The sequence below is a fragment of the Triturus cristatus genome, chromosome 6, assembly GCF_964204655.1.
Source record: "Triturus cristatus chromosome 6, aTriCri1.1, whole genome shotgun sequence".
In the NCBI taxonomy this organism is placed as follows: Eukaryota; Metazoa; Chordata; class Amphibia; order Caudata; family Salamandridae; genus Triturus; species Triturus cristatus.
In genome coordinates this window covers 1,090,549,320-1,090,575,165 of record NC_140589.1, presented here as the reverse complement: position 1 = coordinate 1,090,575,165, position 25,846 = coordinate 1,090,549,320, and the positions used below count along the sequence as shown (strand labels likewise).

Sequence of the window (25,846 nt, the reverse complement as noted above, 5' to 3'; positions counted from 1 at the left end):
TTATGTTCTCCACAATGAATTATTACTGCGAACATAGGCCTTATTGCATAAGTTGACTTACTTGCCACATCAAAGATATTTTTACCTGCATTTTGTCCCCTTCAATATCCTTTTCCTAATACAACTTTGTAAAATACTCTTGGATATTTCATAACTGATTTTATGCCAACTGGGACAGGTGTGCTACATTCAAAGATTTGCTTTCTGAATTCTCTCACTTGCTTGTTACTTTTAATACTGTTGGGATCAGACTTGTTGCCACTGATAGACTTCTACTGCCTACGTTTAAAACATTAAATAAAGTTGTTTAAAAACACAAAATGCTAAGAAATGAATATTTACTTTAAAACATTTAAAAATGAAATGTGAACATAGGTAGGTCCTGAAACAAGCAATACATACTCTTCATCAAGGCCAAAAGGTCTCCCAAAAAACATTTCCAAAAAGCAATCGATCAGTGCTCTGGTTCCTGGGTGCAGATACAACTGATTGGCCAGTAAGGCAAACCCATGTTTTTTCAAAAATGCTTCTTTCTGTTCCTTGGATGATCGTTGAAAATATGCATCTAGCAACTAAAGGGAAAAGTAAATAATGGAAATTAAAGCAGCAATATTTTATATACCCTTAAATTTCATGAACATAAATGCTTCTAAACAATGGCAATCTCCGTTTCAAGAGACATACCTGCTTTGATCCTTATTGGGCAATAAGGAAGAGTTTAGATGCCACTGAAGGCAAGTATTACGGTTCCCTTTGCTATACTAGCTCATTTCATCAACAATTAACAGGGCAAAACGTTATCGTACATAATACAACTTCCGTGCACCTATTTGTAGAAATCAGCAAAACATTTCAAACAAACAAGTTACTTACCTTCAGCAACACTCTTTCTGCTGAGTATTCTAACGGCAGATTCATCACCTTAGAAAATTCCAGAGACGCCCTAACTGAATACGCAGTTTTTTTTTGTCTCAGTGCTGATCTCACGCTACTAGTTGGCATCATACAGCTTTAGATTAGATTCGTAATGGCCCAGAAGTGACAAAGCAGCATATCATTTAAGAGCAACCCCTGCGCACAACGTCAGTTTCTTACTTTATTCCTTTCTGCACTCCTCAGAAGCGGATCATGATCTATTGTTGGCTACAGTGTTCTGAATACTAACTTGAGACTTTTTTTAATGTAATAAATGGGCCAGTCCACAGAACAGGGAAGGCAGTTAGAAATCTTAGCAATAGACTATCCACTAGAAGAACAAGTTACTTATCTTAGGAAAGGCTTTATCTGGTAGAGAAAATATCTAGCCACAGAGTCCTTACCTCTGAATTTACTCAGGCATCAGACTGGATCCAACAGATTTTTCCTGAGCAGTACTCCAACATGCCAGTAGGTGGCGTCGACCGGCTCCACGCATCGGCCGCGCCAGAAGTGACATCTGCATCACCTATATCGCCACGCTGACATCAGTTACTTTTCACGACTTTCCACATCAGCAGCCCGGATCCATGAAGTGCACTGAAAACTAGGGCCCTGAAAGGGATCCTCCCTGACCCTAGAAATTTGTCTGCACAATGGGGAGGGTGGGTGGGTCAGTAAGGAATCTATAGCTAGATATTTTCTCTACCAGATAAGGCATTACCGAAAGTAAGTAACTTGTTCATCTGATAGAGACTTCTAGCTGCAGATTCCTTACCTTTGAATAGGTACCCAAGTTATACAATCACTGTTGGTGGGTCTGCGGACAAATTTAAACTAAGAAGTCCTGCAGGACAGAACGGGCAAAATGCTCGTCCCTGCGGACCAGACTGTCCAGGCAGTAATACATGGTAAATGTGTGTAGGGAAACCCACGCGGCTCTCTGGCAGATGTCCAGGACTAGGACTCCACGTACTAATGCAGTGGTTGCAGATTTAGTTCTGGTGGAATTCGCCTGTTAGCTTTCCAGAGGCTGCTTCTTTGCCAGTACATAGCAGATCTTGATGCAGAGAATGACCTATCAAAAGATGGTCCGTTCTGCACGGCCTGACCTTTGTTCACACCAACAAAAAAAAAAACACAGAGTTGGTAAATCTCGTCTGTGGTCAAGTTAGAACGACAAGGTTATTTTTCGGTCCAGGCGGTGGAGTCGCTCTTCTTCATTAGAAGGATATGGAGGAGTGTACAAGGTGGGCAAGGTGACAGATTGGCCCACATGCAATGGTGTCACCACTATTGTCCAGAAAAGAGGCCCTAATGCGAAGGACCAGTTTGTCCAGATAAACTGATACGAATGGAGGCTTGGTTTATAAAGGCTGCAGCTCACTCTCCCTCCGGTCTCATGTAATCGGCACAAGAAAAGCTGGTTTTAAGGTAAGCAGCCTGAGGGGACAACTGTGAAGAGGCTCAAAAGAAGCACACATCAAGAGTGTGAGGACCAAATTAAGGTCCCACTGACGCATAATAAAAGGAGAAGGGCGGAACATATGTACAAGGCCCCTCAAAAATCTATTTACAATAGGGGACTAAAATAAAGAGGGTTGGTCAGGCACCCGCAAGAAAGCAGACAGAGCAGAAAGATAACCCTTCAGAGTGCTCACAGCAGACCCATGCTGGGCAAGGGTAAGGATAAAAAGCAAAATACCAGAAAGGGAGGCAGAAAGTGGGTCAATGGACTTTTCTATACAATATGATCCAAATTTTTTCAAACAGCAGGCGTATACTGTCTTGGTGGAGGGATGCCTGGTTGCCAGAATAACACTGTAGATTTCATAAGGAAGTTCTGTTATATTTCATATTGGTACCCTAAAATAGGTTTAGAGAACATAGTACTCTTTCCCTACATCATCTACCCTTCATTTCATATGAATGAGCCTTATAAGGACATAACTCCAAATAAGGACAGAATGTCTTATAGGGACTGAACGCTTTATAAGGACTGAGGCCTTTTAAGGACTAAACCTTTCACTTAGTTTCATGACGAGGGTGGGTTTTGCCCGATCAATATTGCTAAGACTATATCCTTAGCACATATGAATAATTTATGAAAAAACTCTCCAGGGGGCATACTTCACCTCTCCTATCTACGCACAAAGGTTTAATCCCCAACGTCATCCTCATACTGAACAATGGCTAACATACACACATAGACTGTATAAATACAGCACCTCTTGCTATCAGTAAGCACGAGGGAACCGAGACTTCAAGGCCAACACACTGACCAGAGCCGCTGCGGCTCAACCATGCCATCGCTCCAGCTGACAGTGGTCTAACCATCTCTTGCGGGATGTCCAAATCAAATCCAGGACGATGTCCCACACTCTCACTATACAGGTAATGGGGTTCGACTAAATCCTAGTGGGATTCTTGGCTTCTAGACTTTCAGGCTCTTAGACTATTAGGCTCTTAGGTTTATTAGCTCTTTCGCACCTACTCACATGCTAGGTACACTCAGGTACATCAAGTCAGGCATCTTAGGAGTACGCACTTTATTTTATAAATGCATTTTATATTCATGTATATGTTCATGACTATTGAAAAATGGTAGAGCTGTACTATTCTTTTTTTATTCACTGTACTGCTGATTCAATATCTCTGATTCTATATCTCTGCTACTGTGTTACAGTTGTAGCAGCACATATATTTTACATGAGAAGAACAACGGTACAATAAATTCTTATTGTAACACGCCCAACTGTTTCTTCTTTGTATGTTTCTGAGAGAAAACAAGCAAGCACTATTGACTGTATGAAAAGTAGTATGAAAAGTAGTATATTGTTTCCACGAGTCTGCGGTTGTGTTCTGAGGTTACGAAAAACTATTCTCTCTGACAGAAGGAGATTCTAGTGGCACTGCGAGCTAGCTAATGCAAAAAACATGGCTAACATACTCGGCGGGGGTGTAACAGAGTCAGTCTGCCACCAGACCCACAGTTTATGTTATCCGTAAACAGCGCAGGTCCCTAAATGAAGGGTATTAAGGAACTACACTACATGGCGCCCAACGTGGTTAGGCACTTATTTAACAGTAGAATCTAAGTAGCCCAGTTGTGCTTATTCTCAGAGACCCTACTTACAAAACCCAGAGACGTCTGGAGTGAGTGGGAAAAAACTCCGCCACAGCTAATTTGGCGAGATAGCCGATGTATTGGCTGTTGGTTATTCAAGTTTAAGGAAATATTCCCAAAATTGTGCATAAAACGTTTGCATAAAACCTTTTTCATAATTTTCTTGGACAGTTAGTCCATGTTCTATACACAATGACTACTTCAACCTTAAACCCACTATAGCAACCACTTCCGGAAACGGAGGAAGATGTAGATGCAATACAAATTGCAGCCAAAGTAAGACAAACTCTGACAGTTAAACTCGTCAAACATGGGTTATCATCCAGAGGAGGTGTAGTAATATTCGTGATAGAGGCACACAAAGATTTCAAAACAGAGGTATTCTGCTCATGGGTTACATTCCCAGAAGGAGATGCTGTAACAAAAACTTTTCATTATTACACACATGAAGAGGTTCCAGCAGCCTACACTCCGTTTGAGCAGACTGAACATATTTTCTGGTTTAATTGCGCCCTACCCCACACAAGAACAAGAGCAAGGCTTGGTCCTTTAGGAAGACCAGGAGCAACATGGCCGATATTAGCGACCTCTGCACCACATCCAGACATTGACACAATGCCAGGTGATGAACTGCTTGTTCAACAAAAAGAGTTGATGAAACTCTACAGAAACAGGACACTTCATCTTGAGGACACTAGCGGTCCAACCAACAGTAATTACACCAAATCCAGCTCCTACACGGAGCGCAGGTACTGAAATTACTCCAAACATTACACGCGGTAATGGGCAAAGTGCCCACCAAACATGAACAAATTCCTTTCTGGGTAGCTCAGAAAATAACCCAGTTAGAAGCAGTATTTCCAAATACCACACCATTTGAAAAACCCAGAATGTTAACAATCTGTTTGCCCATGGGGATTACACCACAGTTAGAGGATTGCACCTCTTGGGGTACAGTCATAGCTGTCATATATACCAGAACTCATGGTATTCCTTCATTAGCAGTAATACCTGATGTATTAAGACAAATACAAAATGACTACGGAGCAGAACCTGCCCTGAACATAGGAATGACGTTATTACATAACTATGACTAGGTATCAGCCATAATACTAGCTAACATTAAAGGGGAAGCAGCATCAGTGACAATCCGCCAACGCCTAAGGGAGGCCGGCCCGTTAATACAGGAGGCTGAACTACCTAAAATAATTGAAACTGCATATGTAGAATTAGGCAGGGATAGTTTGGGGGGGGGGGAGCAACTTTAAAACCTCAACTACAGGGCAGTCCTGAGAAGGACACTTCTAAACAGGCACCTACTTCTTCTAAAAAGAAGTGGGATGATAAAAAAGAAAACTCTAAAGACAAGAGATCTCAGTCCTGAACTAGGTCTCCTCAACAGGAGCACTCTGAAAAGAGGTACAACCTTAGGAATAGGGATAATATTACGAAACCTGACAGGTATCAGGATACTGATACACGTTCCTTTCAGGGATCGAAGAAAAGCTCCGAAAGAGAAGGACGGTCAGAAAATAGAGAGGAGCGCACACAGTCCAGAGACAAGCAGCGCACTCAAGACTTTACTTCTAAAAAAGAAGATAAGCAAACCTCAAAACCTCAATGTAAGAAAAAAAGTTGCTGGTCTGAAAATCAGACATGCCCAGAATGCTGAGGACACAACTTCTGAACGGTGCTAGACAGTGCGGCAGAAGTAACAATAGCTTGCCAGAACCTGAAGGAATTTCTGGTGACAGCGGAGTTGAATGATTACATCACTGTGGAAACACCAGGGTGAGCGTCCCACATAAGTTATATGAAATAACACTCCAGATGGAGGGGACAAGCCCAGGAAAGTGAAAGGTATTTTTTGGAAGAACTTATCTGGTTATGACATCCTGTTAGCAGAACAAGATTGGCTGCCTGCATTCATAATTTAATGCCCCAGGGGAGAAAGTATAATTTTTCCTGCATTTGCCAACTACGTTTCCGTTCACCTTAAACATTCATATGCAAAGGAGTGGGCAGTAGCTCAAGCTCCAGCACTGTACAAAAATCTGGCTGGGTGGGATGAGAATTCAACCTATCAGCCTTGCTAAAAGCATGTCCTCTTCAGTGAAGTTGTTTTCACTGCCTTGTACAGAGGCAAGCCTACCTCTGCAGTGTGTAGAGCCTCTACTGCCTACCTAAGTAGTTGGGATGGAGGGTTAAAGACCTCATCCACCTCACTACCTTCCCAGTCTCCCTGTGAGTCTTCCTCCTCAGGAGAGGGGTGCTTCTTCTCATACACTGCCAGAAACTCCAGGAGTTCTATTCTGGTAGGGTTGGACCCTGTTCTTATTTGTCTAGCCTTACGGCGAAGTAGCTTCCTAAACTTTAGGTTGGAGTAAAGGGTAAAGTTGAGCTCCTCAGGCACATTCTCTGTGTTGCTCATTATTTGTCTAAAGTGGGGTTCTTTTTAGAGGACTTATACACAAAAGCTCTAAGTACTTCCCCCCTAACTTCAGTGACTTTAACTTTTTCTAAAAAAAGCTACATGAACTGAACACAAGGCCCTGACAAGATTGTTTATAATTTTGGAAAATAGTTAATTCAAAAGATGAGTTGTACATTTTTGGATTCTTATCATGTGATCAGAGGTCGACCAAGTTAGTCCAATAAAATGCAAGGTTTTACATCCCACCGATGATCCACCAATGTAGGAAGCTGGCTCTGTATACACTACACTAAAATAAGGTATGGTGTGCACAGAGTCCAGTGAGGAGTCCCCAAAGGTATAGCAGAGGCTAAATTAGGGAATTACTAACAGCTCTCTTTGTGATAGTGTAGGCAAGCAGTTAGGCTTATCCAGAGGGTGTGTTAAGCATTTTTTTTGTTCACTCAATTGACACGGATGGCACGAAATCAGAGACTGAATCCAGACCAATTAGGTAAGTTTAAAAAAGGTAGATGTATGTGTGGTCACCCAGGTATACAGAGCGCGGAGTCAGGTTTAGCGGGTATTTTATTGCCCCATCTATATGTGCAGGGGAATAGGACATATGGGGCCAGAGCAAGAATATAGGAAGAACAACAAAACAGGAGGGTTCCTTGGACATCAGTCCAGCCACTGTATAGTGTGGGTCTACTCTCTTTCCACTTCTTCACGAGAGGGGGGTTTGAGGACTTGGGTTATCTTCTTACCAGGAGGCCAGAAGAGGGGAGTGTGACCCGGACCCTCGGAGAAAAGTAAACACTGGTCAGGTCAGGCCAGGTCTGGTCTGGTGGCTCAGTGGACTAATTCATCCACTGCAGGGGCCTGTGTTCAACCTCATGGTCACAGGTTCAAATCCCGGCAGGTCCACTCAGCCTTTCATCCATCTGAGGTCGATAAAATGAGTGCCATTGAGTTGTGTAACAATAAACATCCGTTATTTAGCGCCAAGAGACCTATGGGTGAACGTGCGCTTTACAAATACACGTTATGTTATGTTAGGTATAGTGGGTTTGGGTCAGTCTGCCTACCGCCACCTTCACCCACTACCAGGATAGTGCAGCTAAGGGGGTTAAGTGGTGGGAATGAACAAGTTACTTACCTTCGGTAACAATATATCTGTAAGAAACATTTGTCAGTTAGATTACTCACCTTAGAATATCCCCAGGCGTCAGACTGGATCCGGAAAGATTTTTCGTCAGCAATACCCTTGCACGTCGCTAGGTGTCGTCTGCGGCTCCGCGTCAGTCGTCGGCGCCGGGATGACGTCGGAGTACTTAGACGCCGCCCTTGCGCGCTGACGTCAGTTCTTGTACATAGCTTTCTGCGCGAGGAACGCAGAGCCATGCAAGAGACCGACACTGTTGGCAAAAAATTCTAGGGCCCTGAAAGGGATAAACTCAACCCTAGATATCAGTACGCAGAACGGGGAGGATGGGTGGGACGGTGCGGAATCTTACTAACTAATGTTCCTTACAGATATATCGTTACCGGAGGTAAGTAACTTGTTCATCTGAAAGAAAAACGATAGTTAGATTCCTCACCTTAGAATAGATACCCCAGCAATACCAACCCCGGTGGTGGGTCTGCGAACTAAGATCACACCTGAAAGTCCTGGAGAACAGAACGGCCAAAGAAGCCGTCTCTCTGGACTTGGCTGTCCAGGCAATAATGTTTAGCAAACGTGTGCAGCGAGGCCCACGTTGCTGCCTGACAGATGTCCTGCAAGGGGACTCCCCGGCCCAGGGCAGTAGTCGCCGCTGTGGCCCGAGTGGAATGGGCCCTCAGCCCTACAGGAGGTTCCTTATTATCCAAGGAGTAACAAGCTTTGATACACAAAACGACCCACTGAGAGATGGTTCGCTTGTGCACCACCGGCCCCTTCTTAGCGCCCACGTAGCCAACAAAGAGTTGGTTGTCGACCCGGAACTGCTTGGTACGGTCCAAATAAAAGGACAGCGCCCGTTTTGGGTCCAGACGGTGGAGCCTCTCTTCCTCTTTCGAAGGATGCGGAGGCGGAAAGAAGGTAGGCAACATAACAGACTGCCCGATGTGAAAGGCAGTTACCACCTTAGGGAGAAAGGAAGGACGAGTCCGGAGAACAACTTTGTCCAGATGGACAGAAAGAAAAGGAGGCTTAGAAGAGAGAGCTTGGAGCTCACTCACCCTTCTAGCAGAGGTGATGGCTACCAGGAAAGCAGTGTCAAGAGACGAAGGGGACAATTATGAAGTGGCTCAAAGGGAGCGCTCATCAGAAACGTCAAGACCAGATTCAAATCCCACTGAGGCATTACGAAGGGGACAGAAGGAAACATGTGAGTAATGCCCTTAAAGAATCGAGAAACAACAGGGTATTTAAAAAGAGAAGCCGTAAGAAAGCAGAAATAGCAGAAAGATAACCTTTAAGGGTGCCCAGAGCAGAGCCCTGCTGGGCCATGGAAAGAAGAAAGAGGAGAACATCAGAAAGAGGGGCGGATGGGGGATCCACAGCCTTTGCTGTGAACCATGCCACAAATTTGTTCCACCTGCAGGCGTATACCGATTTTGTGGAGGGACGCCTGGATGCCAGAATAACATTAAAGACTTCAGGAGGCAAGTCAAATGGCATCAACTGCCGCCGCTCAATCTCCACGCATGGAGGTGGAGGCTACACAGGTACGGGTGGAGGACCGTCCCCTGCCGCTGCGACAGAAGGTCCTCCTGAAGAGGCAGTTGTATCGGGGGATCGATCGACAGACTGAGTAGCTCGGGAAACCAGTTTCTTCGTGCCCAATCCGGAGCCACCAAGATGACTTGGGCCCGGTCGCGCTTGATCTTCTTCAGCACTCTGGGCAGAAGTGGTATAGGCGGAAAGGCGTACAACAGACCGCAACTCCACTCACGACGAAAGGCGTCCCCGAGCGAGTGCCGCCTTGGAAACGCCAACGCGCAGTACTGCTGACATTGCGCGTTCTCTTAGGTGGCGAATAGTTCTAACCAAGGCTCTCCCCACTGCCGAAAGAGGCCTTGCGCCACGTCCAAGTTCAGACGCCATTCGTGATCCATCATGCACCGGCAGCTGAGTTCGTCTGCTTTGGCGTTCAGAGAGCCCGCCAGATGTTGAACCACCAGGGTGATGCCCTGATGTTCCAGCCATGTCCAGAGGCGCAGAGCCTCCTGACAAAGGGTCCACAACCCCACCCGCCTTGTTTGTTGCAATACCACATGGCGGTGTTGTCCGTGAACAGCTGCACTACACTTCCCCGGACAGAGGGAAAGAATGCCTTCAGTGCAAGCCGGATCGCCCTCAGCTCCAGAAGGTTTATATGGAGCCGGGACTCCGCCGGAGACTAGAGTCCTCTGATCTTCGCCTCTCCCATGTGGCCCCCCCATCCTAGGAGAGACGCATCCGTCACCACTACGTGCTCTGGTTGGGGTAGGGAGAGGGATCTGCAACTGACCCAATCGCGATCCGTGAGCCACCACTACAACTGTCTCGCAGTGCCCTCCGAGATCAGGACGTGGTCGGACAGGTTGCCCCGATGCTGGGCCCACTGAAACTTCAGCTCTCACTGCCGAGCCCGCATTCGCCATCTTGCGTGATGCACCAACAGGATGCAGGAGGCCATCAGACCCAGAAGCCGCAGCACCAACCTGACCGAAACCCGGGATAGAGTCCGAAAAGATGGGAATCAGAGCCTGAATATCCCGGACCCACTGTTCCGGGGTATAGGCCCGGAACTGCGCCGAGTCCAGAACCGCTCCGATGAAGAGGAGCTGCTGGGAGGGACTCAGATGCGACTTCGGCACGTTGATGGAGAACCCCAGCGAATACAAGAGGTCTGCCGTAGTTTGGAGGTGGGAGACGACTGCCTGGGGCGAGCCCGCCTTCATCAACCAGTCATCGAAATAGGGGAAGACTGAAACCCCTGATCTGCGCAGATGAGCTGCGACCACCGCCATCACTTTCGTGAACACCCGAGGGGCACTGGTGAGGCCGAAGGGGAGCACGGTAAACTGAAAATGCTCCTGGCCCACCGTGAATCGTAGGTAATGCCGGGGAGCCGGCAGGACAGGAATGTGGAAATAAGCGTCCTGCAAGTCCAACGCTACCATCCAGTCTCCAGGGTCTAGGGCAGTCAGAACCTGAGCTACAGTGAGCATCTTGAACTTCTCTTTTCGGAGGAAGGTGTTGACTCTCCTGAGGTCCAAGATAGGGCATAGAAAGTAGTGGGAATAACAACCACGACCTACTTCTGGACCAGGAATGCACTTGATGGCCCCCTTGGCCAAGAGGGCCGTAACTTCCTCCTGCAGAAGCTGCAAGTGATCCCCTGAAATTCGGTGGCATTGCGGTGGCATGGCTGGAGGGGTCGCCTCGAAGGGGAGGGAGTAGCCCATTCGGACGGTTTGCAGCACCCACCTGTACGATGTGATGGTGCGCCAGTGGAGCAGGTGATGGCGAACTCTGCCCCCCACTGGCGTGGAATGGGCCTGAAAGCTCGGACTAGGAGGGCTTTGAGGCGGATACTGCTGGGGTAGATGGGGACGGACCGTCACGTTGTCCCCCAGTACCGCCTCGGCGGAATCCACGTCCGCGACCGCGCGGAGGTTGGTTCTGCGGCCTGTGGCTAGTCGGACGTGAGGGGGCGCCCCTTCCTTGGCCATGAAAGGGACGAAAAACGTTAGTTTGCGGGTGCGGGCCGAGAGGCCCAAGGACTTGGCCATAGCCCTGGAGTCCTTAAAGCGCTCCAGCGCACTATCCGCTTTGTCGCCAAAAGGGCAACTGCCATCGAAGGGCATGTCCATGAGGGTGCTCTGGAAATCCCCAGAAAAACTCATGGACCGCAGCCAGGCGTGGCGACGAAGCGCCACCGTGGTAGACATTGCCCTACCCAGCGAGTCCGTAGTGTCCAGTCCACATCGGACTGCATGCCGCGCTGCATCCCGCCCCTCGGCAAGAACCTGGGCGAGCCGTGTCCGGGCCTTCTCCGGGCACTGGGGCAGCACGTCCTCCACCGCATCCCACAGGGAGTGGGAGTAACGGTCCAAAAGACAAGCGGTGTTAATAGACCGCAATCCCAAACTAAGGGAGGAGAACAGCTTCTTACCAAACTGTTCTAGTCTCTTGGATTCCCGATCCGGGGGAGCGGACGGGAAGGAGGTCTGGGAAGTAGAGGCCTGGATAACCAGGCTCTCGGGCATGGGGTGCATGGACAGAAAACTGGGGTTGCCCGGTGCAGGGCGGTGGCGCCGGGCCACGTTCCGGTCCACATGAGGTACTGCGGAGGGCTTGGACCAGGTGCCCTTCAGAACGTCAACCAGTGCTTCATTAAACTGCAGCAGAGGCTCCAAGCAGCTTGCTGACGGTTGGAGCACATCAGTGAGGAGGTTAGTCCTCACGGCCACAGCAGGTAGCTCCAGCCCCAGGGCTTCGGCCGCCTTGCGCAGCACCACAAAAAATGCAGCACCTTCCTCCAAAGCCGGCGGAGGGGTCGTGAGGTCGACCGGCACCGACTGGGGACCAGGCCTGGATCCCCCGGGGACCTGCGGCGTCGGGACCGGAGTCGACGCCGGGGACGGAGCCGCCGGCTCGCTAGACCTCCCAGTCGAGACTGCGGGGCCCTAAGGCGCGCCGGTAGGCGTCGACGGCGGAGCCAGGTTTCTCATGGCCATGAGGAAAGCACCGACCGCCGCCGGAGTCGCGTCAGTCCCAGGGACAGGAGGGTATGGGGACAGACGGGACCCCTGCCGCTCCGTCGGAGTCGCATGGGTGATGCCACCCGAACCCTCAGCCGAGTCGCGCGAGGGGAGTCAGAAGAGGGATGTCGCCTCTTCGACTTCTTGCTGTGCTTCGACTTAACCGATTTCGAAGACTTCGACCCCGACGAGCGGTGGTGGCTGCGGCCGACTGCCGGTACTCGAGTAGCTTGCGGGACCGCTCCCGCCTAGCTTTCGAAGTCAAGGCCCGGCAGTCGAGGCATGCCTCGGCGTCGTGGTCGGCTCCAAGGCAATAGAGGCACCGGCGGTGGTGGTCCGTGACCGACATCAGTCGGTGACAGGAGTCACAGGCATTAAAACCAGGCATCCCTACCGGCACCAGAGTTGATGTAGACAAGAATAGAACCAAAAGGGTTCGAAAAAGTTTAGTCAAAAAACGACTAAAAGGGTATGCTCTACCGGATCGGTGCTTACTGGCGCGAAAAAAAAAGAAGAACTGACTTCAGCGTGCGAGGGCGGCGTCTAAGTACTCAGACGACGTCATCCCGGCGATCACGACGCCGACGACTGACGCGGAGCCGCTGACGACGCGCAAGGGTATTGCTGATGAAAAATCTTTCCGGATCCAGTCTGACGCCTGGGGATATTCTAAGGTGAGGAATCTAACTAACGTGTTTCTTTCAGCTAGGGGTTTTAGTGAATACTGGCAGTACATGCTTCTCACTGCCCCATCCTCCACCTGCCCGCAGTGTAGTAGTTAAAAATGGGTACTTGCCGGTGGCCACAGCCCTCCTGGGTCGCCGCTGGGAGAGTCTCACCGCCCTTCTCCTCTCTGGGTCGGCTGGACTCTCGAGCGTTGCCTCTGGGCGGTTCCTCTGTTGGTGGCTCTCTTCTCTCCTCGTCCGTTTCCTCTGTCTGCAGCGGGGGTTCTTGCAAGCCTTGGAAGTCCGGATCCTCAGGTGACAAGAAGACGCCAACTCCGTCCTCTTCCGCATTCTTCTGCTTTCCCGCTTGTCCCTCCTCTCGTTGGGCCGGACCCCTATTGTGCGAGGAGGCTAGACGGCTTACTTCTCGATCTGGGCATCTGACCGCGGGCACCATCTTGGAATTCCCGCACGTGAACAGTGCGGGTTTACAGTATGTTTTATTTTAAGAACCAATCAGGACTTGCCACAGGTTAGTAAAATATACTCTCAAATGCAGGACTTTACAAGGAAATGCAGTTGTGGTTGAATGTGCAATAGTTACAGGTTGGTGTTGATTCAAAAAGCTATTTACATTACACAATAATTAGTTTTATAATAATTTTAGATTTCTTCTTGATTACTTTGACTACTGGGGTGGTATGCCTAGATACCACACTGAAGGATCTCACAATACAAGGTGTGGAAGACTTTTCTTGGGTTGTTATAATGACGTTTTCCTCCATACAAAACACACTTTACCATTTAGAACATTTTAGGCCCAAAATCTCATAACATGGATTCCTAGGGAAAAACATGGTTATCGGTTTCACAGGTAAATGAACGTCTTACAGGTGGGAGTTTTGGGGGTTAGGACCAATGTTCCCCAAGGTCTAAGTAGGCACTCAAAATGCACCACCAGCAGCACAGGGGCGGCCGGGTGTAGATTTGGGGCCCAATTTTAGCCAATGGGGCTAAGGGGGCCTTCGGTTAGGGACTGCTTACGAGCAGGCCACTTAGAGGTGGGAGCAAAGCTCCTGGGGTTAAGGTCAGCACTGCAGGAGACAACAATCAGCACAGGAGCTGCAGCAGCACTGGGGCAGCCAGGTGCAGGGTACCAAGACGACGGTGGGGACCCTGCGATTCTCAATAGAGACCTCTGATTCAGCAAAGGTATGGCATGCTCGGGCAGGGAGACTTCCTGAAGGCGACCACCGGCTGGAGAGGTTGAGTCGGATTCTTGGGGGATGCCTGGTCACTGTCGGTTGGGCCCCCCAAGGCCGTGTGGCGTCGGGTGCAGGGGTGTCTGGGCATCGGGTTTCTTTTACCAGCTCCGTTCGTGGTCGGGGCACCCTTCAAGTTGAGGCTGAAGCGTCGTCTTGAAGATTGAGGGAGGTTGGGGATCACCAGATACCAGGTCGGGATCGCTGGGGAGACCTCATCATGGTGTTGGGCCACTCAAACTCAGGCCGTGGGCGTCAGGTGCAGAATCGCGCAGTTGCCAGAATCTGGATTCGGTGGGGGAGTCTTGGCTTGAGCAAATTCTGTGCTCACAGGAGACAGAGTCAGTTAGTCGAGCGCAGGAAGATCCTCCGGGCTCTGGAGGCTGCTGGACTCGCCGGGTTTCTGCTGTAGGCAGGTCATCGATGGGACAGGCCGGCAGGGCTGGGGGCAAATCAGTAGGGGTCAGCATGGCTCTTTGGTCCTTCTTTCTTCCTCGAAACTGAGGACGCAAGGTTCAGGGTTGCCCCTAAATACTAAATTTAAGGGTGTTAAAGAGGTAAGTTGGAATAATAGGTTCCTTCCTCCGGTTGGGTACACCCCCTATTATGCCACTCTCCAGTAGGAGGGGCATGAGCCTCTCCCTAATTGGCTGGGTCCCCTCATCTCCAAGATGGAGATTACAGAGATGTGTGCTTCGCCTCGCCTCCCCCACCTGTGAGGTTGGCAAAGGTGAGCACACCTCTCCTCCTAGCTTGGTTTTCGAGCCAATTCTCCAGCCCAAAGTGGGGGGAAGAACCGGTGGGAGTCAGTTGCTGGGTCAGCAAATGGCAGGGACAGCTTCCAAAGGTGGCAGGCCTTTGAAGCTTCGCTTTCGTGGACCCAGCCCATCCTGTGGGAGGAAGAATGACACCTCTGCACAGGATGGGCTTTGTCTCTGGACCCAGAGAGTAGAGGCTCTCTACCCAAGGGTCCAGAAATCTGTCTGGTGGTGGCAAATGGGGGGCAGCCATTTAGGAACCCCACCAGGGCTGGTTGTTTTTCATGGAGCATCTCTAAGATGCACTCCGAGTGCTTTTTACATTAAATCCCAAACTGGCATCAGTGTGGGTTTAATGTGCTGAGAAGTTTGCTACCAAACTTCCCAGTTTTTAGTGAATCACTTATGGAGCAGTGGAGTTCGTAATGTCCAACTCCCAGACCATATACTCTCTATGGTTGTACTACACTTACAATGTCTAAGAATGGATTCAGACACTGTTGGAGTACAAGGCTCGTGCCACTGTACCCTCACCTGAGGGCTAGTGCACCCTGCTAGAGGATTGACTTACCTAGGCCTCAGGCAGTGGGTTGCAGGCATGGCACACAGGGATGTGCTAGAATAGTGCCCTTCTCCACAGGAAGAGCCTACTCAAGAGCACTCCTTAGGTGAACCAGTTGCTTTTACAGATTAATCAGTCTTTATATTTAAATTTTTCAATTTGATTCATTCTTCTGATCAAGCAATTGTAGAGTAACAGTCGTATTTGATCATCATCAGATTTGTCTTAACAAAAATACATCATGAGGCATGTATATATAAACCACAGGAATATTGTACAGCCACAATGCATTTCGGGCACAGCCCTTCGTCAGGGGGTAATTCCTACAAAGAAAATGGTACATGCTTTCAATCCAAGAATACACAGAATGTTTCCATAGTAGTTACTTTCCCCGTAAGGCTCTAGGCATGCCCTGTCTTTCACCCGTACGTACGCTTCGTATTTTTGCCATGGTTACCAGTTAATCTTTCTTCTATTTCCACGCTCTTAGATACTGTCACTTCTGTTTACCCACACTGTTTAATTCCAGTGCGTGCACTTTGAATCTATTCGTGAGACGACTATATGGCGGCGATTTAACTTGGCGCTCCACAGGTACGTGACAGCTTCACACGCTTCTAAACTTCGGCGTTTGATCACTATCGTGGGAACCTGGTACTTTTCTTCTTTTCTTCCATGCGCTTGGTTTCACCAGGACAACACCGCTCACACTTGCCCAACGGAGCGATTTTTGCAAGTACACTACCACACTTTGGTGTTCCATCTATAGAATTAGGGGTCCCTAGATCACTTTTTACGCGACTTTTTAAGCACCGCATTTTGTAGTGCGTGGCACCTCGTTCCACTGTCCCCTTCACTTTTATGACTGTTTGGAACGCTTGTGCCACCATTTTTCCTTTCATCACATTTTAATTCAGTATTTCACTTCCCCTCATCCTTTTTCTTTTCGCATTCTGTGTTTTCTTGGATTGAAAGCATGTACCATTTTCTTTGTAGGGATTACCCTCTGACGAAGGGCTGTGCACGAAATGCATTGGGGCTGTTCAATATTCCTGTGAAGCAACAGTTTATATATACATGCCTCATGATGTATTTTTGAAAACACAAATCTGATGATGATCAAATACGACTATTACTCTACAATTGCTTGATCAGAAGAATAAATCAAATTGAAAAATTCAAATATAAAGACTAATTCATCTGTAAAAGTGACTGGTTAGCCTAAGGAGTGCTCTTGAGTAGGCTCTTCCCGTGGAGAAGGGCACTATTCGAGAATCTTTGTCACACACCTCAAGGACAGGAGGTGGTACTCTACAGCACCCTATAATCTGGATACATTCTGGTAGATATATTTTATACAATTTGTTGAATAAATGTAAATGTAAATGTCAAGGTACTTATAGAGCGCACTGTCACCAGACGGCCACCTTGCGGTGTCGCCTTTTGCGGTTTCCTGGCGCTGATACTCATACCGCTGTGGAACCCCTCCTGGCTTTCCCTGTGAAGTGTCCACTCCTGGGCACCCCCAGGGTGAAGCCAGGCATCCTAAGCGCTGTTGGGGCCGGTGTGGAGGCGAAGCAAGCTATTGCCCAGAGTTGCAGCGTGGGGCCCGTGATTAGAAGAGGCACCGAGGCGAGAATAGACAGGTCCGAGGAAATTGAGCCCGAGCCCCGCCGAGGTGGGAATCGAACCCTGGTCAGAACTCTGCTTCAGGGTCTGCCGCTCTAACCATTGAGCCACACTCCTCCACATAAGGAATAAGGAGTGAGACCTTCATTTCTCTTTTTTATACTTCACTGATCCAACCAGTCTTGTCCCATCGACTAAACATGTCCTATGAAGATATAGCAAATCTAACTGGAAACAAGGCCGACACCTTCGGCTTCTCACTGGAGGATACCAACCGTATTTATTCATTAACCCAAGAACCAGATTGCGTTTCTTAAAGTACCGGATCAGTACAATCAAATATCAGGCAACTATTATTCGCAGCAAAAAGAGAAATCAACCAACGCCTCCATGAGAGCACACTAATACGTTATCATAAAGTTCAACGAATACAGAGAGGTTTACGCATACCACTTAAGTCTACATTGTGTACAGATAACACAAGATTCACTGAACGCTGGTATGGCATTCTAAACAAATGCTCATTAGATCTGATTCTTCTAATTGTAGAAGAATTATCTAAGTTACTTGAAGAACTTGAAAAAGAAGTGGCACAACTTAAACAAGAACCGAGTGAGAAATTACCTAATGATGAATGGGCGAAAACACTGGAAGACATCAATTCCCAATTGGAGAAATACACAAAAGAGATAAATGAGCGAAAAATTCGCAAATTTAAGCAAGATACAGTGGACAATAAATTGGGAGAAGTCTACTGCTGGGCAGAAGTCTATGCGTCCAGGAGACACCAAAAATCATTTAAAAATAGATCTACAGAGGGAGAAACATCTTCATCTGATGAATCACAATTGCGAGGAAATCAAGGAGGACCACCACCTAGAAATAGTAACTTTGAAAAAGATAGCAGACCTTCAACTTCAAACGCAGAAAACACAGAATTAGTGCCTTTTTTAGGGAGAGAGCAAAAGACACACAATTGATGGACGGAATGCAGAACAAATCAAAACATTCACCCCCAGTCCAGAGAGCTGGGTTAAATTTATCATTCTTTTGCTCACCATGCCACCCCAGTTTAGACCTGGCAATATGCAAATCAGTCTTGACCCTGTGCCTCATGGGAACAGTCCAGCCCAAAGCTATTCAAGCTAGCCTGGCTGGTGACGGTGGATTAGCCAGAAACCGGTCCCAGGATGCTTGTTTCCGGTCCAGGGAAGACTTCGCTCGGCAGTTCGGCTGAACTGGTCCCATCAGGCACAGGGTCAGACTGATTTACATATGGCCATGTCTGAACTGGGGCGGCGGAGTGAGCTAAAGAATGATGGATTAAATCCAGATCAGTTGACTGGGGGTGAGTGCTTGCAATGTTCAACACTCCGTCCATCATCCTATTTGGTTTTGCTTTGTTTGCCCTTTTTTAGGGAGAGGCCACGACACAATCGTCAAACCAGGAGGGCAAAGTACAAAGGGAAGGGACCTACCGATAGCCAAATCAACCAGAAGTCCGAAAACGTAGTTATTAACATTTCGAAAACCGAACTGACAAAATTTCAAATACAAACTCTACTAAAAGGTACAGAAGGGGGATGGGAGCACACTGCTACCTCCCAGCACAGTTCGCCCCTTTGCATCCTGGTACATGCAGTTCAATTTTAATGCTTACTTGAAATTTTGCAGAGTGTCTCACCAAAGTTGGTGCAGGTTAGTGCTGTTAATCTCTAGACACGTGTTTCTGGATTTCATCCTTCTTCAGTAGAGATAAAACGAAATTCTTCTGGGGTTTGCTGAGAAAGCTGCCACAATCCTCTCAGGTCTCTGTACCTCTCCCTGGCGCACAGGTGCCTCCCATGAGCTCGTCAGCCCAGGTAGCAGTGTGCTCCCATCCCCCTTCTGTTTCAAAAAGGCTCCCTTGAGCCACTGAGCTGACAAGCTCATGGGAGGCACCTGTGCGCCAGGGAGAGGTACAGAGACCTGAGAGGATTGTGGCAGCTTTCTCAGCAAACCCCAGAAGAATTTCGTTTTATCTCTACTGAAGAAGGATGAAATCCAGAAACACATGTGTCTAGAGATTAACAGCACTAACCTGCACCAACTTTGGTGAGACACTCTGCAAAATTTCAAGTAAGCATTTAAATTGAACTGCATGTACCAGGATGCAAAGGGGTGAACTGTGCTGGGAGGTAGCAGTGTGCTCCCATCCCCCTTCTGTTTCAAAAAGGCTCCCTTGAGCCACTGGGCTGACGAGCTCATGGGAGGCACCTGTGCGCCAGGGAGAGGTACAGAGACCTGAGAGGATTTTGGCAGCTTTCTCAGCAAACCCCAGAAGAATTTTGTTTCATCTCTACTGAAGAAGGATGAAATCCAGAAACACGTGTCTAGAGATTAACAGCACTAACCTGCACCAACTTTGGTGAGACACTCTGCAAAATTTCAAGTAAGCATTTAAATTGAACTGCATGTACCAGGATGCAAAGGGGTGAACTGTTCTGGGAGGTAGCAGTGTGCTCCCATCCCCCTTCTACTAAAAGGTATGTCCTATGTCTCGACTTATGAGTCGAATGAATGAGAAGCACAGATCAGCTTGTTTAAATTTATGAGAACCCTACGGCGCAAGCATTTTTTCAGAAATATAGTGAAACCTAAACCCAGAGAAGATAAAGGTACCCCTATTGGACTTAAAACGCAAAAGTGCATTCTTGGCCCCCTTGAGCCACAAAATTCTAGATTCATTTGAGACTACAGTGCAGAGAGAATTGCATGACATATTCAAAACTTAAGATAGACGCAAACCCAATTTAACAAAAATAGAATGGAATGTCATTTCTCAACCGGCTGCCAATGAATATATCACTTGATGTAAGGTGGATAAAGGTGAAGCTCTAGTTATTTTAGATATTGATTTTTATGAAGCCAACGTGGAAGCGCATGTCACTGATAACACATTGTACATGGAATTCAATTCAAATCCCACCAATTAATTTAGTAAAGTTTTGAAAGTCATCATTGACAAAGCTTTAACTATGGGAACTATCAATGAACGAGAAAACATTTCAAAGAGAACCCTAATAAGCCTTACATATACATGGTCCCGAAAATACACAAAAGTTTGGACAAACAAACCACCTTTTAGACCCATTGTCAGTACCCGTAATTCAATATATGAACCTATAGGTAAATATATCGACCAGCATCTGCAACCATGTCAACATACCTGCAAGATATCACAGATCTCCTAGCTAAAATTTGTATCATCAATTTTGACAAACACACCCAACTAACACTATGTACAATTGACGTCAAGTCATTGTACACATCCATCCCTCATGACCTGGGATTACAGGCGATGGAATTTATTCTTATAGACAGCAATAAAGATGAAGACCTTAAAGTATTCCTGATGGAACTCACTCACTTTACTCTATGCCACAGTTACTTCACATGGCATCAAAAATACTACACCCAACTATCTGGTGTTGCCATGAGAAAATGTGCAGCTCCAGCATATGCAAACCTTTTAGTGCACTGGTTTGAACTGGAACACATACTATCTAAGAACATTTGGCAAGACGATTTGTTGACTTTCTAAAGATACATCGACGACATATTCCTGATCTGGAAAGGGGGAGAAGCAGACTTAACACGAGCGATCAACCAATTGAACATCATTGATGAAAGGATTCAGTTTACTCACACTATCAGTAGGCAAAGAATTTCCTTCTTGGATGTCGAAATCCAACTACAAAATAATTAATAGGTCACTTCAGTTTTCACTAAGTCTACTGATCAAAATAAATATTTACATTTTTATAGTTTCCACCAAATGAGTCTAAAAAACACCTTCCTTACTCACAATTGCTCAGAGCTAAACGTATGTCGTCATCTGAAACCATATACAACGACAACAGCAAACAGATCAAACTTAAATTTAAGCAAAGAGCATACCCAACCTCAATCCTACAGGAAGCTGAAGATAGAGTTAAACTGAAAGAAAGGTCACAACTGCTCAAACCTAAAATTCAAACAAGTACCAATGAGGAACGACTTGTATTCGTGTCAAAATATTAAACTAAAAGTACTAAAATCAGACCATTCGAAAATATTGCCCATTGCTTCAGGCAGAAACAGACTTTAAAGGAATTTTCCAAGCCTTTCCAATTTTTACGTACCAACGTACTACAAATCTCATGCAATTACTGAATGAAAAACCTGACACATTGAATGAAATATACACGGGGACAGTTCCATGCCACAATTGTGGCAACTGTAATAACATTATACGAGGTACCACACTGATGTACCCAACCCAAGGCACCCCCATCAAATTGAAAGTTACGGCCACATGTGACACCAGTAATGTTATATATTTACTCAAATGCCCTTGTGGTTTGACCTATGTGGGAAAAACAGAGCGCAAAATCAAAACGCGTCTAATAGAACACAAAAGTAATAATACCCATCGATAGAACACAAAAGTAATATAAGGACCAGGAACCAAAAATCGACTGTGGCCACCCATTTTTTTTTAAATGAACCACAACATCAGCCAACTGAGATACACAGTATTAGGAAAAGTGATACCAATAGAAGGAAGAGACATCAGTATTTCACTTCCCCTCATCCTTTTTCTTTTCGCATTCTGTGTATTCTTCGATTGAAAGCATGTACAATTTTCTTTGTAGGGATTACCCCCTGATGAAGGGCTGTGCCCGAAATGCATTGGGGCTGTTCAATATTCCTGTGAAGCAACAGTTTATATATTGTAGGATCCAAATTTCAGAATATGATTAGCACAGTGTAACTAAAACTAACTTATTTGACTCAGCCCTGTAAGAAGACCCTTTTTGCATCCATTTAGTAAGTACGACGGAAAGGGCCGAAAACAGAACCGCGGCCATCTTGGCCCTCATCTCTCTCGTCTAAAGGAGCTACAATCACGTGGTTCCCTGAACCCATATTTTCCTTGTTCAGCAGACACTAGTTTTAGAAGACAGGCTGAATTGTATTTACGACCGAGAAGCAAGGTCACATCTGCCAAAAGGGAGTACCAAGCAAATTCCTTCTGAACCTGGGACGAGAAGGGAGTCACCCGGTCGACCTTCTATTCTTAAAGATAGTAGCCCTTTTTGTATCATTGAAACTAGATATAGGATGAGCTCATTAGGAGCGCCTAGACTGGCTGGTACTTTTCCACTTATAAGGCTTTGTATGTTGCGCTGTAATGTATAAAAGTATGAGTTTGACAGGGAGCCAGCAGTCTTCCTCGGCACACCTCTTGGGTGAGGATCGACGAGGCTCCTCTATGTAGAGTTTCCTGTTTGGCCAATAAACCCTTGAACCTTATACGTTGCCAACTGCTCGTTATTTGACTTACATTGCGGGCCACTGGTAAGTGTGGCCCTTGAGACTAAAAATTGGATACAACAGTTGGCGACCACGAAGGGACCCCGTGATAGGGTCAGGCCTTCCCCGTAATCGGGTGGTAGGTCCGAGGGCATTTCGGTCGGGTGGGCGGAGAACGAGCTCGAGGGTTCCGCTCCGCGCGCTCGAGCGGGAAGCCCTCTGCTGCTAGTCACCCTTCACCGGGGTCCTACGGGCTCAACTCAGGAAACGGACCGGGTTGGTCGAGAGGAGTTGGCAGCGAAAAACGGACATTCGTACCAGGGTGCACCCGGTGAGTAGAATTTTGATTTAAAGCACTGGCTACAAGCAGTGCCCGTTTTGGTTTTGAAACACGCGAGGTGGAGCGTGTAGTGGTACTTGAAGCACAGGCTCTAGGGCGGTGCATTGATTTTGAAGTAGGCACTGAGAAGCGGTGCCACTGTTGGTTTGAAGCCCGATTGGTATGGCTGGGCATTGATTTGAAAGTACATGTACATGTGGTATGATTTGATGGGCCCTTTTTTCTGACTCGATGAACCGCGCGCGGAATATAGCCCGATTGCACCTGGGAGACTCACGACCCAAGCTGGGTAGCCGCGAGACATATCCTCGGTGAGGCACAGACCTCCCCGGGATAGGCCTCAGTGGTGAACCAGAAAGGCAGTGAGAGGATCCATGGTGTAGTCAGGGATGTCTATTGTTGGAGATGCTACCGATTAGTGTGGGACTGGCTCACTGACTAGGTGGAAAACGTTGTAACCTCTTGGTTGTGGTTTATGTCATTTGTGTTTGTATTGAACTAATCACCATGCCTTGTTTTAGTAAGTTGAATTGTTTCAGCTGTTGCTGTCGGACGGGTGACTCTCGGCTAGCTGAGAGTCAGCCTGCCCCGCCGGAAGGCAGTCCCAGCCACTATATGTATGTGAAGCATGGAATTACCCCTTTATTGTTTTGTACTCTGTGGCATAAATATACTAAAAGTAACGAAGAATTGCAATGGCCAAAGACTGGCTCGTTTGACGAGAAAAAGATTGCTTTCTTGCAGGAACAACTGTTCTCCAGACGCAGCCGCCAGGCTATGTTTGATGCCCTGGGTTCGTGGCTGAAAGAATCCAAGCAGCGCCGGATAAGGGAGGAGAAGCGATCTAGGGCTAAGGCAGGACAGAATGTGACTCAGAAGGCCATAGCTTATGATAGGTCTCGAGCAGAAAAGGGAATAGACTGTATGAACCGTGAATTTCGATTGAAGGTAGATAAGAGCTATGTGACTCGGCCCAATGCTGAAGATGAGATAGAGGACTTATTGGATATACGGCCACCACCTCCTTATGTGCCGCAACGGCTGTATCCGGAGGTGGCTGGAGTCTCGGCCCCAACCACGGCCGCACCCTTAGGAACCTCGGGGGCCTCAGCCCCTCCGGCTCCCCCCAGTCCCCCTCCTTCGACAGAGCTCTCCAGACTGTCTACATCTGTGTCGGAGGTGATTACTATGTTACCAGCCCTGTTAACTGCTGCAGCAGCTGGGACAACACAGCTGCCACCCGGGTCAATGACTTCCCCTTCTGCCTTGCCCTCCTCCTCCGCGAGTACTACGCCAGTAGCAGCTGTCACCACTCCGACACGTCCGGTTCCTTTGGCTGAGGGTAAGAAGTTGTTTACTCGTTCGGCCTTGGGAACCGAAGAAAAAGACGCTATTGCTGTGCAGGCATCCCAATGGATGCGGCAACCCATTTATTTATTATCAGATATTTGGAGCACCATGAGGGATTACGAGCCGGTAATGCAGCAACATGCATTAGAACATATGGCAAACCGCCTTATATCATTATGGGAGCAAACACACACGGAGGGAAGGGCCCCGGCCATATTATACGATATTGTCACACAAGCCCATAAATCCCGCCTTACCCCCGAAGAAGTGTATGGGAATGTGCAGACCCTGGTGGCGTATAGAACCCGCCTGCAGTCCACTAATCCTACGGGGCTATCCCAGTACCCTATGCGGGAAGTACACCCCATCTACCATCCCGAGATCACGGAAGTGGTAGACGCCCATGGGGTAGTTACTCGTCCCAGAGTGGAGGCGCGCTTCCAGGAGCAATGGGTGTACACTCACTGGAAACGTAGTGAGGTGTTGTCACTAAAAAGTCAATTACCAGATCCCACGAAGAATCCCACCGCGTATTACAAAGAGCTTACTGAGGCGGCTTCCTCCGCAGTAATGACGTTGGCAGACATCGAGCTATTCTTCGCTCTACTAGTACCGGTGGACATTTGGCGCCAGGTGCATGATCAAGACCATGCAACCGAATTTGGGGGGACCTGGGAACAGCTACGGGGATGGGATAGAGACCGTAAACCAGGGAATAAGCCCCGGGCGGAAATATTGGCCCTTCCTGATAGGATAATAAATTATATGCATTCACTGATCCCTCCCCAAAAAGTGGACTGGGATAAGTTAACGGCCTGTAAGCAGAAGAAGGATGAGAGTGTATCTGATTTCTTTACGAGATTTGAGGGAGTTTTCATTGACTTCAGTGGACAGGACCGTGAATCAATTCGTGACCAATCTGTTGCCAGAGGTGTCGGCTCGATTACAGGCTGCCGAAAGCACCTGGACAACCACCACCCCGTCGACAATATTGAGTATGGCTCAATATTATGAACATCGGGAGAATGAAAGCAAGGACAGGACAGAAAAGAAGTCGAAGGACTTGAAGACTCGAGTATTGTTACAGCAAGTAGAGAGAGGACGGGGAAGAGGGAGAGGGTCACAGAATTTTGCTTCGAGAGGGGCGGGTCCGCCGCAGACGATGGGACGGACAGATTTGGGCATAAATCAATGTGCTTTCTGTAAACAGGAGGGGCATTGGCGAGCCCAGTGTCCGTTACTATATGAACAGAACAGTGCTCCGAGAGGACGGGGAAGGGGACGTTTCTCTGGACAGCGAGGGGGATCTACGAGATCAGAGCATTCGGCGGCAGGTGAGATAGGTCAGAACTGTTTTGATCACGGTCAGGGAAGACAGTATTATAATGACGATTATGTGGCAGGCGAAGGATCAGGTTATTCTCAAGCATAGGACAGCCAAAGACAGAGTCAGGGGCAGGTGTCGATTCCAATTGATCAAGCTGGACCTTATGTTCATGCACGATTACTGAATGCATCAGGTAAGTTTCTAGTTGACACTGGGGCCATGAACAGTTCCGTTTCACGTGCCCTAGTCCCGGGGGCTGCTCTGTCTGGCCAGAATAATGTGTCTGTGGGGTTTTCTGGAACTCCGGTGGTAAGCCCCATCTCAGAACCGCCCCCCCTTACCCTGGGGCCGGTATCGATAGACTCAACTTTTCTTTTGACCTCCCAGTGTGGAAAGAACCTTTTAGGCATGGACCTATTGAAAAG

At 47.7% G+C, this 25,846-nt stretch overlaps 1 protein-coding gene across 3 annotated transcripts in view; it reads right to left on the bottom strand.

Moving 5' to 3' along the window:
- Nucleotides 1-25,846, bottom strand: part of LYST (lysosomal trafficking regulator) — a 3,752,809-nt gene that overhangs the window by 1,935,395 nt on the left and 1,791,568 nt on the right. For all 3 annotated transcript variants that reach the window (XM_085611970.1, XM_085611971.1, XM_085611972.1), the window contains one exon: nt 403-572. In XM_085611970.1, coding sequence (XP_085468096.1) covers nt 403-572 — 170 coding nt within the window. The remainder of the gene's footprint in view (nt 1-402; nt 573-25,846) is intronic.